Source organism: Camelus bactrianus, chromosome 21 (genome assembly GCF_048773025.1).
Source record: "Camelus bactrianus isolate YW-2024 breed Bactrian camel chromosome 21, ASM4877302v1, whole genome shotgun sequence".
NCBI lineage: Eukaryota > Metazoa > Chordata > Mammalia > Artiodactyla > Camelidae > Camelus > Camelus bactrianus.
In genome coordinates, this window is record NC_133559.1 from 30,037,382 (window position 1) to 30,052,100 (window position 14,719).

General features: G+C 38.2%; 1 protein-coding gene across 1 annotated transcript; it reads right to left on the minus strand.

The window, feature by feature from the left end:
- Positions 1–1,031: 1,031 nt before the first annotated feature.
- Positions 1,032–13,903, minus strand: LOC123612915 (uncharacterized). Its single transcript, XM_074349953.1, has 9 exons — positions 13,647–13,903; positions 12,853–12,967; positions 12,519–12,692; positions 9,525–9,631; positions 8,060–8,197; positions 6,520–6,602; positions 4,809–4,956; positions 3,728–3,797; positions 1,032–1,092 (listed from the first exon to the last, which is right to left on the minus strand). The coding sequence occupies exons 1-7, from the start codon at positions 13,859–13,861 to the stop codon at positions 4,817–4,819; spliced, it is 972 nt and encodes a 323-aa protein (XP_074206054.1). The 5' UTR covers positions 13,862–13,903; the 3' UTR covers positions 1,032–1,092; positions 3,728–3,797; positions 4,809–4,816.
- Between the last annotated feature and the right edge of the window lie 816 nt (positions 13,904–14,719).

Genomic DNA, 14,719 nt, shown 5'->3' on the forward strand with positions numbered 1-14,719 from the left:
ACGTGAGGATTTCTAAAAAAAGAAATAACTTCAAGTTAAAACTAACTTCCATAGGGAACTATATTCAATATCTCATAAAAAACTATAATGGACAAGAAAACGAATTAGATATATACACATATATGTATAACCAAATCACTTTACTGCACACCTGTAACTCGTACAATACTGTACAGCAACTACATTTGAATTAAAAAACAAACTTCTATAACCAAAAAGAAAAAAGGTGAGGATCAAATTTTCTTTCCATTATTCATAAAATCAGCTAAATGTCCTTCAGAAGAGTCTGAGCTGTTTTTTCCATGAGCTGACTTTTCCTTCTCTTAATTTGAATTTGAGATAATTTCTATAATTTGTACTGTAGAGTTCCTGCTCTCACTTAACCCCACTATTTCTGCTGTGTTTGTATAATAATCTCTCTCATTTTGACACTCATTTATCTTTATATTCATCTTGTTCTTATTAGATGAATCCTTCCCCTTTGTACCCCTGCCCATCTTCATATTCATCCAGCTGTTCTTTCTAGTTGCTTTCTTATTCTTTCTTTTCTTAATGGCATATTTGAGAACTGTTTATTGCCACCAACCTTTACAAATCTCAGTCCTGCACATGTACCTCTCTTGTTATCACACTGTTTTCTATTGTGATCTTGAGGACTTCCATTTCTGTGTAGAATCCTTTTCATCCCCATGAGAATCAGGGGGACGGTAAGTGAAAAAGCACAGGAAGAAAAAGTTAAAAACAAAACGACTTACCTCTGTAACACCAAGAACTGCTGAAGACGTGAGAGGTTCTGGTGCTGGGAAGGCAGGATGAGAAAAGTCTGGAACTTCGGTTGATGTTTGGGAAAAGGTTGTAACCACATCTTCATTTTTATTATCAGAATTATTGTCCTCAAAGAAGGTGCTACTTCCTGGTTTCAAAACACTATCTTTTGCCTCTGCTGTAGTGAAAACAAGGTATGGTAGATGAAATTATCTATAATTTCTCATCAGTGAAAACACAAAAAGGACAGTCTTCAAATAACTTACTGTTTCTCATGGGTTCTTGCCAGGCCTGAATTGGCTCTGTGAATCTTGGATGCCGGACTTTCTAGAGAAGAAAATAACAACTTTAAGAACAACAAGTATGAAATTGAGTAAAATAATTATAACATTCCCCATTCCTAGATGATCTAACACAAAGAGCACTGGCTTTGGAGTAATTCAGATATGGATTCAAGTCCTGGGTCTGTCATTTACCAACCTACATCTTCTCATGGGGTGAGGATTACGAGAGATGACCTCAGGGGTCCCAAAATGTTACTTTCTTTACCCCTCATTGATTATTATACAAACACTATGGTATCCATTAGATGACTTTCTTGACCAAAATGATCTAGAACAAAAACTTATCCTTGATAGTTTAGAGTCCCATGAAAAAACTAACATTAAGAAAGTCAAAGTAATTGTTATATTTTGAAATGTGCTTGCATGATTTATATATGTATGAATGATCTCTCATGGGGGAAATATGAGAGTTTACATTTTAGCAGTATCTTATTTGGATGAGTTAGAACAGCAAGCAGTATAAGCTACTTCTATTCCATTCGCCAAAAAGCTAAAGACAAATGATTGCTCAAATTCAGCTACTTCTAAGAAAGAGGAATAAAAACAAAAGTAATTCTTAGGGGCAATGACTCTTGAGTGAAAGCCACACACACAGTAAACAGAAAGCTGTAACTAAATATGTTCACAGAGGCAGAGTGAGATGGACTGAAAGAACAGACACTGAAGTGTTTTCTGCAAAGAAATATTAGGTTTGGGGCAAATCATTAAAAAAAAAAAAGTGGGGAGAAGGAGGAAAAGAAAAAATGAGACATGACTAGTCAAGTACAAACTTAAAGCAAGAAAAAAAGGAAAACGTAAATATAACAGGGCATGTGGAGAAATATATACATTTCAGCATTTATATGTAATAGATCGGTGATGTATCAGTATTGTTAGGGGTATACTATGATCGAAAGCCTCTGTTTTACCTTTTTACTATATATATATAAAAACGTATGTTATATATGCAAGCATATGTATTGTTCTTCAGCAAACTTTATAAAAATATCAAAATACATGATATATAAAACATATATATAAAACAAAGGCCTTTGCTCATAGTATATCCCCAATAATGCTGACTTGTGTTACTCTACAACTGTTTGTTTGTAACTACCACTATAAGTAAGAGTTAAATCTTGTCACTCTAAGTCACTCAATTGAACATGGTCATCTCTCCCTACCTGAACGCTGCAAATTATTACTAGAGAGAGAGAAATATCGATTTTATAAAGCTCCTAACACATCAACTTTCCACCTAGAGAAAGAACTGGTGGTCAGGATTCTAAGGAGAATATATAGCTTGAAAAGATATTTAATGGAACATGAGAGGGGGCAAAAAGGTTAAAAAGTTTTCATCTCAAATTCTAAGCTTACAATTGGTGGACACTGAAAAACGACTGTAACCTTTTCCTATTTCTCATATACTTATCTATTTCCTTGGCATTTATGACATACTTCCTCTCATAACAACTGAACTTTTACAGCCTAAATAAAGGGAATACAAATTTAAGTCATATTTTTAAAATTCAAATAGATTTCATTATGACATAGTACACATATTATATTACCTGTACCATCGAATAGATTTCATTATGATAGAGTGTGCATGTTATATTACCTGCAGCATGATGCAGAATTCCATGTCTCTTCATGCATTCACATTCAAAAAATACTAAAATGCTTCTTACATTTAAGACATTATTCTAGGTGCTCCAGGAAATGCACAATTATGTTCCCTAATCTCTAGAGGTGTATGCTGATGCAGGGGCTATAAAATGAGTATGTAAATAACTATACCTTTACAAAGTATCTGAAACCTGAAATTTTAGAATGGGACACGAGGACTGGACATACTTTTTTAAACTATAATACAAAAGAATTCTGAAGTAGGTTTTATCATATGGTTGTTATTAAGAGTCTACTTTGGGAGCTGGCTGTTATTTTAGGGAAAACATGTATTCTTCAGTTAGATGCAGAGTTTTGAATATACTCTTAATGGGATAATTTAGAAAACACAGAGGAATCTCTTTATAATATGGATTTTGAGAAGCAGAACTTTAATTTCTAAATTTCTATAATTTCAACTATTATTTTAGTCTTAATGCAGAACCAGAGATAGAAATAAAGGGGGAAAAAACCTCTTTTCTCACAACTCTCTGATACCAAAATAAAAAGTGTCCAAGGGTGGAAAAAAGATACATGCTACATAGTTTTGGAACTGAAAGGCCCCAGGAAGAGGCCATGATTATCACAGTAAGTAGCTGTGTGCACTGAAGATGTCCCTGAGGCATGAGTATTATACAAGTGCCATCAGTGTGGTTTGAAAGTCAAAGAATCCTTCTCCTTGGCCAAGCTTCACACTTCCTCTATTGTGGGAAAACTTTTCACAGTACAGTTTTCCTGTCACTATATATTTTCTAGTCCATTTTGCTTCAGCCTCATCTTCAGCATTTACCAAAGTAAAAAAAAAAAAAAAAATTCAACCTGTCATATTTTTATAAAATGGTTTACTCTGCCCAAATTTCTAATACAAACATAAAACAATGATAGGCAGACCACCACTAAATTTTAAGAGTAAATACTACATAAAACTAAATTCAGAGCAGAAAAATTAATTTCACAAGAGAACACTTTACCTTGGGAGCAAGATCTAAGTCATCATCTGATGGAGACCGTGAATCATCAGTATCATGTTGGGGTGAATTACTTTGGAGGAAAAATACACATAAAAAATGAGTGAGTTCATTTCTTTAAACAAACAAAAGTCACAAAAGTCTATGCTGAGGGATAAGAAAGCAGATTTGGGAGCCAGGCTGCCTGATGGTTAAGTCACAGGTCAACTACTTGTTAACCATGGAATCATGGGTCAACTAGTCAACCTCCTTAAACTACAGTTGCCTAATTAACTAACAGTAAGCTGTAACAGCACAGCTACTCTGCAAAGCTGTTGTGGTGACTGTATGAGGTAACAAATGTCAAGTACACAACACAGTGTCTAACCCAGAGTAGGACACTCAACAAGCCTTGTTTCTTTTCTCTGTGTTCCCTTAGTCAACATATTTTTAAAAATCCATAAAATCCTACCTGTCTTCAAACCTTGGCAAAAACTCAACCACTAAATCCGCTATTAAAGAAAAAAGTAAAATAGATTTTATCTCAGCAATAGAAAAATACAGAATATTAAAAGTATAAGACCAATGTTCTGTTAAAAAGCATTCCTTTGGGACCACAACTGGAGATTACACACTTGAGCGAATATTGAGTATACTCCTGGGAGGTAATTAATGCACTTCCCCTCCTTTATATTTATCAAAAAAAAAAGTGTTTATCCAAATTTGGTATATCTTGAAGTGAACTGCTGTTTACAAGGACCAAAATCCCAGACTTTATGAGACTTACAAAAAAATGATAATCATTAGTACAATCAGTATCATAAACTGACAACGTCGAACTTACATAGCATGGTATTTCTGGATGATACCCATGGGACAAACCCACCCTGCCATTTGGCTTTGTCAACCTCGTGTTATCTGAGCACAGTCATCCCTATTCGCTCACATATGGTCTAGGGCTGCTTTCACACTGCAATGGCTGGCATGAGTAGATGTGACAGACACTACATGGCCTAAAATATTGACTCTGGCCCTTTATAGAAAAAGCTTGTGCATCCCTGTTTTGTCATAACCAGGAAACCCTAAGACTCAGATCGAATCTTACTCTTCTGCTCAACATTCTTCAGTGAATCCCTGCACCTGCCATTGCTGGTTCCCAACTCGACAACCATTTCTTCTTCGTTGTCCCTGCCGAACAATTGCAACTTTTCTTGGGTAATTTCTGTTCCAGTATGCAAAGAAGGTAAACTCTCCTTAGATGCAAAAAGAGAAATGATTATTCTAGTCATCACAGTAACTACAACTCCTTTCCCAGTGGCTGGTTTAGGAATGAGCAAGTGATGTAATCCAGCCAATAAAATGTTAGGGTAAGTCTACCGTGAGCTTCTCTGTTTTCTTCCTAGTTAACAGAAAACATGTAGAGAAAAGCAGCCCTCCTCGCCTGCGGATACTGTCATGTGAGAAAAAAACTTCTTTCCTCACCATGGACTTAAAGTATTTGGCACATATTAAATACCAATAAAAAATACATAAAGACAGTTACAAAGTCCTCGTGGGCTCTGGGACACAGTAAGCACAGAATAAAGTAAAGCAAATCATAAAAATGGTGATGACAGTAACAAGCTCCTGGAGGCTGGGAACTGTGCTTTTGACCTGTTTGCATGCTGTAACGTCAGAGTGGTGCTTAGTACCTAAAAGACACTTGATAGCCATCTGTTAGGTGGATGAATTAACTGATAAGAATGTTTTCTTTGAAAGTCCTGTTTTAAAAAAACAGACATTAACCAGGAACAACTCTGTTGTGTTACGAGCACCTTGAAGACCAAAACTCTGTCTATTCCATCTTTGTATTTCCTACAACAGTTCTTTGCTTGATCAAGGTCTACCAAGTTAAAGGTGCCCTCATACAGTTCAGACTGAACAGCACGCGAGGGGTCACACCTAGGCAACAGTCTTTTTTTTTTTTTTTTATGTGAAGCACTTCTGTGCTTTTATTACAATTTGTTAAGTCCTGAGTTGTGCTATTTGAGTCATTATTATGACAATCCTTTAATGGCAAGAGAAAATCTTGTTCTAACAAAATTATAGTTTCATGACAAGTATCCCAAAAAAGAGAAGAATACATCTGACTCTCATGAAGGCAACATGTCGCATTCTGTTTGCACTTCTGAGGAATGCAATCGGTGAGAGTGAGACCTTGTTGGTGTAGTGATGTGAAAAGTAACCAGTGCTTCTCAACAAGGCACTGCTTTCCTGACTTCTGCACTATCACTAGGTATCTTTAAAAAACAACCTCTTATTAGTATGCCGCACACTGGCCCAGCTGCGCAGTTCTAATTGTTGGCCATTTGTTTATAGCACCAGGAAGGTATTGCCGAGCTCCCAGTTTTAAAGACAATCACTTTTTAGTGAGGCTAATCACTATGCAATAACTAGCATTCATTTACCCAATGTGATCCATTTGCTGTAAAAATTAAAGATCCAGTTCTGTAACAAGGCCAACTTATTATGTTAGGGGAAATGTACAACAAAGTTAAAAACCTGTTTTTCTTATTTACACAAAGATATAATATGGGATTTCAGGGGCCATGATTAAATAAATGAATTTCTTTTCAGACAATATTGTCTCAGACTTTAAATTACCTACAATTAACTTCTTAAATAATTCTGGATACTAGACCATTAAGAAAAAATTAATTAAAAAAATTAAAACATATATGAAATTTACACACTGGCTTTTTTCACTGCTCTTTCATTATCAAAATTTCCTCAATCTTACTTTATCTATGGTGGGCCCAATAAGAGTAACTTATTACCAGAACTCTGTCCTAGGTCGCTATTTTGAGGGGGAGTATTTGGTATCTTTCCGTCTCTGTAGTCGACAATCAGTTGGTAAAGGCTATGTATAAAAACAGTGATAAATAAATATTACTACTTGAATACTAATATGAAAAACAATTACCAAATATATTAAGTTCTTAGATTATTTCAGACAATATCAGAGGTAATATCAAAACTTCCATTGTCCCATATACTTCAAATTTGTACAATCTACAAACTTTAAAATTTAGCATGTACAATTAAAAAAGAAAAAAAAGTAAGGTGAAGTAGTCGTGAACTGAGGGCAGTACAGCTCAGCAAGTTAACTAGAGTGAGCCTGACATATGGAAAGTGTCTCGAACTCAGAAGTCCCAGCTCTATAAACAACAGCTACTTGTTCCTGGAAAAGTTGCTTCTCTTCAGCTCAAAGTCTTCCTTTATAAAACTGGGATCTTACTGTCTTGTTAGGCAGTTAGTTAGTAATTCTCATAAGAGTATTATGAAGATTTAATGAGATAATGTATCCCCCAGATGCTCGGAGAAGTAGTGGAAGAACAGAGTAATTTGTTCTTGAACTTTAATGCTGGAACTATTTGAGAATCCCACATAAAACCCAATGTGTGTTTTCTTTCCTAGGTGTAACATTTAATGTGGCAGTTTTCAGAAAATGTTACAAATTACGGTGATTAGCTGTTCTTTGTGGTTTATAATTCAGGGCACCTCAGCTACTATGTAATTAGTAGGTACATTTATTTGTAAATATATGACCTCATACAAGCATATGTATAAGAACTAAACAAGCTGTCACGCTGAAGTTTACGTGTCGATCACCACGAAGGCCGTGGAAACTGGATCAGCACAGGCATCCCGGGAGCAGAGGTCAATCATGACCCGACTGCAGGACCAGTTTCTTTTTCCTTTTCTTCTTTTAAAATTTTATTAAAGGTCTTTAGAGAGTAACATCCAGACCCCAGGCCCAGCTGCTGAGGAGATCCTGTTAAAACCAGTTTTAGTACCAACACTGCAGCAACAGAATCAGGGGAAACAAGAGAAAGATTAGCATGCCCTCGCCCTGCCCCAATGCCTTGTGGGCGAGGACTGTCACTGTGGTCTTAGGGAATCCCTTAGGTTCTTGGAAAATTCAAGAGAAAAATTATAGAAGAATGTCCCCAAAGGAAAATACAGGATTTTCTGCTCTACTACACATTTCAAGACCCAAATAACTAGTTAGAAAAATCAGGTATGTGACATTATTTGTACCCCATGCATAGGGGTTACACTGGAATGAAATGGAGAACAGAAGGACCCTAAGGATAAACATCTTACAAACCCTGAGATAAAGAACCCTGTGCCCACTGCTCCATCTCACTAGTCTGGCCTTTTGCTGGTTTCCAGCTGATGATGTGGAGGGTCTCACTGCCATCCCCAAAGTGCCTGCTCCCAACTAGGAACTCTCACCTGTCACATAACAAGTAACAGTTAGGTCATTTCCAACCTCAGTTTAGAGATAATTGGCATTTTAATGGAAACACTTACTGTTTAAAACCGTTAAAACGAGCATATTGTTCAGGAGACCATCCCTGTAAATCTCGAGAACAGGCATTAACATGTTTCTCAAGAAGCAGCTTGACTATGTCCGCTGAGTCATGATATACAGCAAGCATGAGCGCTGATCTAAAATAAAAGAGACAACTTCACCCTTAGGAACTTAGTCAGTTTGACTTAAACAGTTAATTTGATCTATTTTACCAAGTTAATATCCTGCCCACCCCTGGAGAACTGACCATTTACATGCTCGAGTGCTCATCTTTGCAAATTACCTCTAAGACCAAAATGGAGGGACAAAAAAGAAGCCTCCTGTCCTACTTGGGTAGCACATAGTAGAAGTTGCTAATTTAAAGTCCTCTGATGGAGAAGAAAGGATGCTGAGGTCACTTATCTGAAGTAGGTAAAGATTTAAATAAAGGATTCCCCATTTCTTTCCTTGTCTGAAATACAATACTTTAAAATCAGCTAGAGGTCAGGTAAGGAGAAGTTGTTTGCAGGCTGAAAACAGTAATATGAATAAAAAAGGCAATAAAAATAGTCACGGCTGCAGTTAATCACGCTGAGAAGCATGTGCCCGGCACTAACCTGAACAGTCTATGTATGGTCTTTCTTAGGCACAACCCCCCTTGAAGGATGTACTACGACCCTCCTTTACATGTCAGGAAACATACTGGTTGGTGATAAGTCATGCCCCCCAGGTAACACACCTGGCCAGCAGGAGAGCTGGGAATTCAACCTCGTCTGACTCTAAAGCCCAGCTCTTTCCTCTCTATCATCCACCAATGACTTGTCTTCTTTAAAGGGAATGTTTATTCAATAATTAAAGCTATTTTTCTTCCTTCTACCATTATCAATTAAAAATAAAAACATCAAAATGTACTAGAAATGAAAAAGGATAAAAACTGATGAGCCCACAGTATCTGGTCATAGTTACTCTTAGTGATACTCACTTAGTGATAACCTAATAACATCAGTATCCTTCAAAGAAAGTAATTTAAAGCAGAGTCATCCAAAAGACAAAACAAACTCTTCTTTGTTTAATATGCATCTTTTAAGAAAAAAAATATATATATACCAAGAAGAGGTTAAAACATATTATAAAAGAATGAAGAAATTCAACACTGTCTCATAAGGTTAATTAAAATTAGAGTCCATACTAATAAAACTAAAATGAAATCCCTGAACTATTGTAAGATCGTATGACCAAAAAAAAAAAAAAAAAAAAAAAATCAGGTTGCAAATGACAGCAGTCACTACCATAAAGGAAGATGAATCCTGCTGCATACTGTTCTTTGTGACACCAGGCAGAATAATTGCTTTTCTACCTAACTGATGATGTGTTGATTCTAAGTTAATCCTCTTCTTATTAAATTAATCTTTCTGATTGGCTGTTACTACTTTAGAACTTTAAGATTTAAAATAAAAGAGAGAGAGAGAGAACACACTATTGTACCTTTGCAGCTTGTCGACTGCATGTACATTTGCCCCATTCTCTATCAAAATTTTGACCATTTCTTCTTTGTTCTCCCTGATGGCAAGTAAAAGTGGTGTGAAGTTATACTGTAAAATAGTAAAAACAGTTGACAATGTGTAAAATTACATATAAATTTCAAAACTTAGTTTAAAAACTTAAGTCTCTGAGCTTAAACATACACTATAAAGTAAATAAAAAGTAGCCCCTTCCTCCTTGCCCCTCTGTGCTCCTTCTCTTTAAAAGGTTCCTCCTTGACCTCCTCGAAAGTTTCCCTGTGAAGTCATTCTCTGAAACTCACTTCAGACATTTGCTGGTTCCAAGAACCTTCACTTCTATCGCAGTGTGTATCAGGCATTCTCTAGTTACCTTACTGCTCAACTACTATTCCCGACACTCTAAACACTGCTTCAGAGAGAACCATTCAGCTACTGAATCAACTACATTTCTAAGGAGCCACACTAAGGAGAAAGATACCATACTGTCTGCAGCATGCATAACCTATCCAATTACAACTACGACTAATCTCATAAAGCTTGCAGACATTCCAATGGGAATATGACTACTTGCATGTAAAGAAAAAGTTTTTCTTAAACCAACTTATAAATTCTAATTTGAAAAATTCCATCCCACTATTAAGGGATTATTATAAAATATGAAGTAGACTATAAGTTAATATAGACTGTCTTTAAAATCTTGAAATATATACCAAAATATACCACAGGAATTGTAAATTCAAATGCTTACAGAGGCAACATAGGTGGCCCGAGTAAGTGAAGGTCACAAGTGAGGACAGCAAACTGGAGAACACACGCCCCACCGAGAAGGGGCCACCTCTGCAGAGCAGACCACATAGGCCTGGGCTCAAGGGGGACCAGATATGATTCTTTAGAAGTTCTGAAGTGTAGATTTCTGCACAAGTCTCCTAAATTTTAAATGTTGACTCAATGTGTGGAGACAAACTGAACACATCCAGGGCCATGTTTAGTCTATAGCCCACTTGTGTTTTTATGTTTGCTGTGTTTCCAAACAGTTGGGTATAAATCAAGTATTTGTATGTAAAACCTTGCCTTTCTTTAGAATCGTAAGTCTTACACACAAAAACACTGGGCCCCAACATGTAATAAAAATTGTGATTAAGACTCATAATACCCAGTTCAAGAATTTTTCCAATGCCTACTAAAACTACAATCTACCTGTATCTAATTCTCCCCAATTGTCAATCAAATGGATAATTAGTTCATAAGATGGCTGAAACTAAATTATTAGAATAATTCCAATTTGTTACTAATGTCATTGGTCTTGATGATTAAAACTGCCATCTTGCATGGTATACTTATATATAATGGAATACAACTCAGCCATAAAAAAGAATGAAATAATGCCATTTGCAGCAACATGGAAGGACCTAGAGATTACCATACTGAGTGAGGTAAGTCATAAAGTGAAAGAGAAATCCCATAGGATATCACTTAATATGTGGATTCTAAAATATGATACAAATGAACTTATTTACAAAACAGAGATAGACTCACAGACATAGAAAACAAACTGATGGTTACCAAAGGGGAAAGGGGGTGGGAGAGGAATAAATTAGCAGTTTTGGACTAGCAGATACAAATTACTGTATATAAAATAAATGAACAACAAGGTCCTACTCTATATACTACAGGGAACTATACTCAATATAACTGAATAAGAATATATATATAACTGAGTCACTTTGCTGTACACCAGAAACTATCACAACACTGTAAATCAATTAGACTTTAATTTTAAAAAAAGTCATCTTGATTATGCTAGGGCTCAGTGAATCTAACAGATTTATTGCAAGAGTCTGTCACACAGCTTTAACCAAAAGAAGGCTCATGATTTCCTATTATTGCGATCAGAAAAACCCTGTTGACCTAATGACCTGGATGGGAACAAAAGGTGCAAAATCTTTAAAGGATCCGACTCTACTTATTGAATCACTCACCACAAGCAAGTTTCTAAGACTGTCTGAGTGCCACTGAATGATCAGTGGTTAGAAAGGAAAAGGAGCTATTCTTCAAGGCAATAGATACTGCCAGTAATATTGCCAATAAACTCCTCAATCACAGAGGAAGAGACAGATAAAAGTCAGGCTAACATGGCTGGAAAGGAGAGCACTGAAAGCATCAGCATCTATCAAACTCCTGCTCTTCCAGAGATGTCTTATTTTTGAGATCTGTGAACTTACATGTATTACACGTACCCATTCAATAGTCCTTAACCAAGGGTTGTATCAGAATCTCAGGGAAGTATTTCTAAATACCTGTGTCTAGACCTGAGTACAATTATTCAATCAAAATCTTCAAGGGAGAACCAGGAGAAAAAGCAGGAGGACCAGCTTCGCCATCACTTGCTCCCCACCTACAGCCACAGCCCCTTAGGGGAGCTACACCCGGCTGAGTGTGGAAGACCCCAAGGTGAAGGTGTACGTGGAGGGCCATGTGGCCACCAGCACAAGTGAATGCCCCTGCTGGCTGTCAAAAATGACCTGACCTCACTTGCCCAGATTCTAGAACCTGGGATCCTGGGGGGCTCAGGGCCTATGGCTTGCTGCCTCCCCTGCCCAGGTGCAGTCACCCAGCTTCCCCTGCTGGGTACTGGGTTCCTTCCTCCTCCCACCCATCCCCAGGCAGCCAGCCAGCCCTTGCCATCACTTCACTCCACAAGCCTTCATCTTCTGTAGGCTCTGAGCCTACCACCCACTCCCAGGCACTTCCTAATGGGAAGTTGTTCCTTCTGGGGTACAAGTGTGGCTGGGAGACAGAGCTCTGCCCTTTCTGTGGGCACTACCTCTAGCCCCTGGCCTTAGCTTTGGAGTTGTTTCCATGATAACAGGGCCTGATGTATTGTATTCAGTATACATATTACTATAAATAAAACACCTGTAGCTAGAAAAGACCCTGTATTTCAAATATCTTGTAAATAAAGTCAGTTGAGCTATACCTTGTCTGTCGCCTCAATATTTGCATTATAGTGGAGCAGCTTTGTTGCAACTGACATATTTCCAGCCAAGATGGTGTAATGGAGAGCAGTGTTTTGACAGTTGTCCTCAAGATTTGGGTCAGCACCGTGTTCCAGCAGGACAGTGACACATACTTCTTTCTGGCATTGTACAGCCTGTTGGTATCATGCCAAGAAACAGACTGTAAGTGCCAGGCATTCCAAGTTAACATTCCTCAAGTTTCAGCAGTTCGTTATATTTAAAACAGATAAATTCATTTTCATTCTAAGGAATAAATCAATCAGTCTCACATGGACATGGTTGGCTGCTACATACCTTGATGAGAGCTGTCTTGCCTTCCTTGTCACGAGCATTCAGATCACAATGCCACTCTGTAAGGAGAGCCACCACTGCTGACTGGCCGGTGGTGCAGGCTAAGTGTAGGGCAGTCCTGCGAACATGAGAGGACTTTTTAGGAAATTAGAGCGTACTAGTTCAAAGGTACAGTTACTCGTGTAATTGTAAACATTCAACAGCCTGCTATTCCTACCCCTTTAAAACTAACATTTAGTCTTCTTATCTTAGTTCTTTCTATGGGGAAAGAACAATATTTATTAGCTCTTATTACTCATCACATTAATGGAAGAACTACCTGTTTGAATAGAAAGGGGATGCCGTTGAGATTCAGCTCACCTTGTGTCTAACTTCTACTTTAACACTGTCCCTTATTAGCTCTCACTTAGCCTGTCTGTGCCTCAATTTCCTCATCAACAAAATGGGCATGAAGTAGTAGTTATCTTACAGGACGCTGCTGTGATGCTTAAATGAAAAGCTATGCAAAGTGTCTGGCAGTTCCTTGCACAAAATAACAGCTTAATAATTGTTAGATAATGTTATAATTGTTACCGTTACTATTTTACAAAAACATTTCAATTAAATAAAATGATAGTGTATCTACTTTGCTGCTGCAAGGATGAGAGAGAACACTGTACTTCAATGATTCTAACATGTTCACTTTCTCACTCTTCAACATCTCTGACATGGGGAGGCAATTTAAAATTCATGTCTTAAAACCATAATTGGCAGCTCCTCCCAGGCGCCCCCCCCTTGCCCCACCCCGCCCCTGTTACCTGTTCTTCCTGTCTCTCCTGTCTATGACATTTTCCTTACATATCAGCAACACCTCCACTGTGTCCAGATCGCCAAAATATGCGGCTTTGTGGAACTTGTTTAGTTCGAGCTTACGGACGGGATACCCAGGCATGGGGTTCTCATGATTCCTGCGCTCTCTCTGATGGGTGCTGAAGCCCACCCAGCTCACGAACTTAGCGAGTCTCTTCTTCATCTGGCTTATCACCTTCTGACACCGCTCACTTCCCCCCTGGCCTCTTACCGCCTCCCGATCTCAGCGCTGGCGCTACAGAAGAGCCACAGAGGTCTCGCTGCCAAAACTTGGCTGCGAAGCTCAGCGGCTTGGAATGTTTTGTCTGGAACAGTCGTAGCCTAGCAACAGCACTGACCCTCAACTGTCCCTCAACTGTCCCTCCAGAGCCAGTGTCCCTGTGAGTGCGCACAGAGGCCTGGAGGCCCAGTGTGCCCGGTGTGCACGTGGGAGCCTAAGGCATTTCAAATCTCTGCAATTGCTTGTGGGCCATTTTGATTCCTTTCAAATGTTGGTGCTAGGTGGCTGAGTGTTTTGGGACATTTCCAGAAATTAGGCTTGCCCCTGAGGAAGTCATGTTTGTATGCGACTGTGGTTAGAGTGGAGTGGAACCACAGGATGCTGAAGGCCTAGTCCCCCAGAGAGCTCCCCACCAAAAATTTCTACATCTCCTTATCCCTCAGTTTATTCTTTTCCCCATCCCTCTGGGCCCCAGCCAGTCTCCAGGGAATTTAGCAGATGCAAACAGCAGAAAGCTGTTTTCATGGTTTCAGAGATTGTGGCAATATGTATCATTAAGTACAAACTTGAGAAACCAATACACGCTCTCCAGATGAAATGAAAACGTGTTTCCGCACGTCTGCTGACCCTACTCTGTGGCTCAGCCTTATGTTTACACACTTTCTTCACTTTATGTTTTGCTTTTATTTCCACCAATTAAATCTTCAATCAATCCAAGAGTTATGTGGGAGCATGATATAACATTTGAGAACTTTTTAACCACGTAACTATGAAAACACCACATCAGTTACTCTGCAAGGC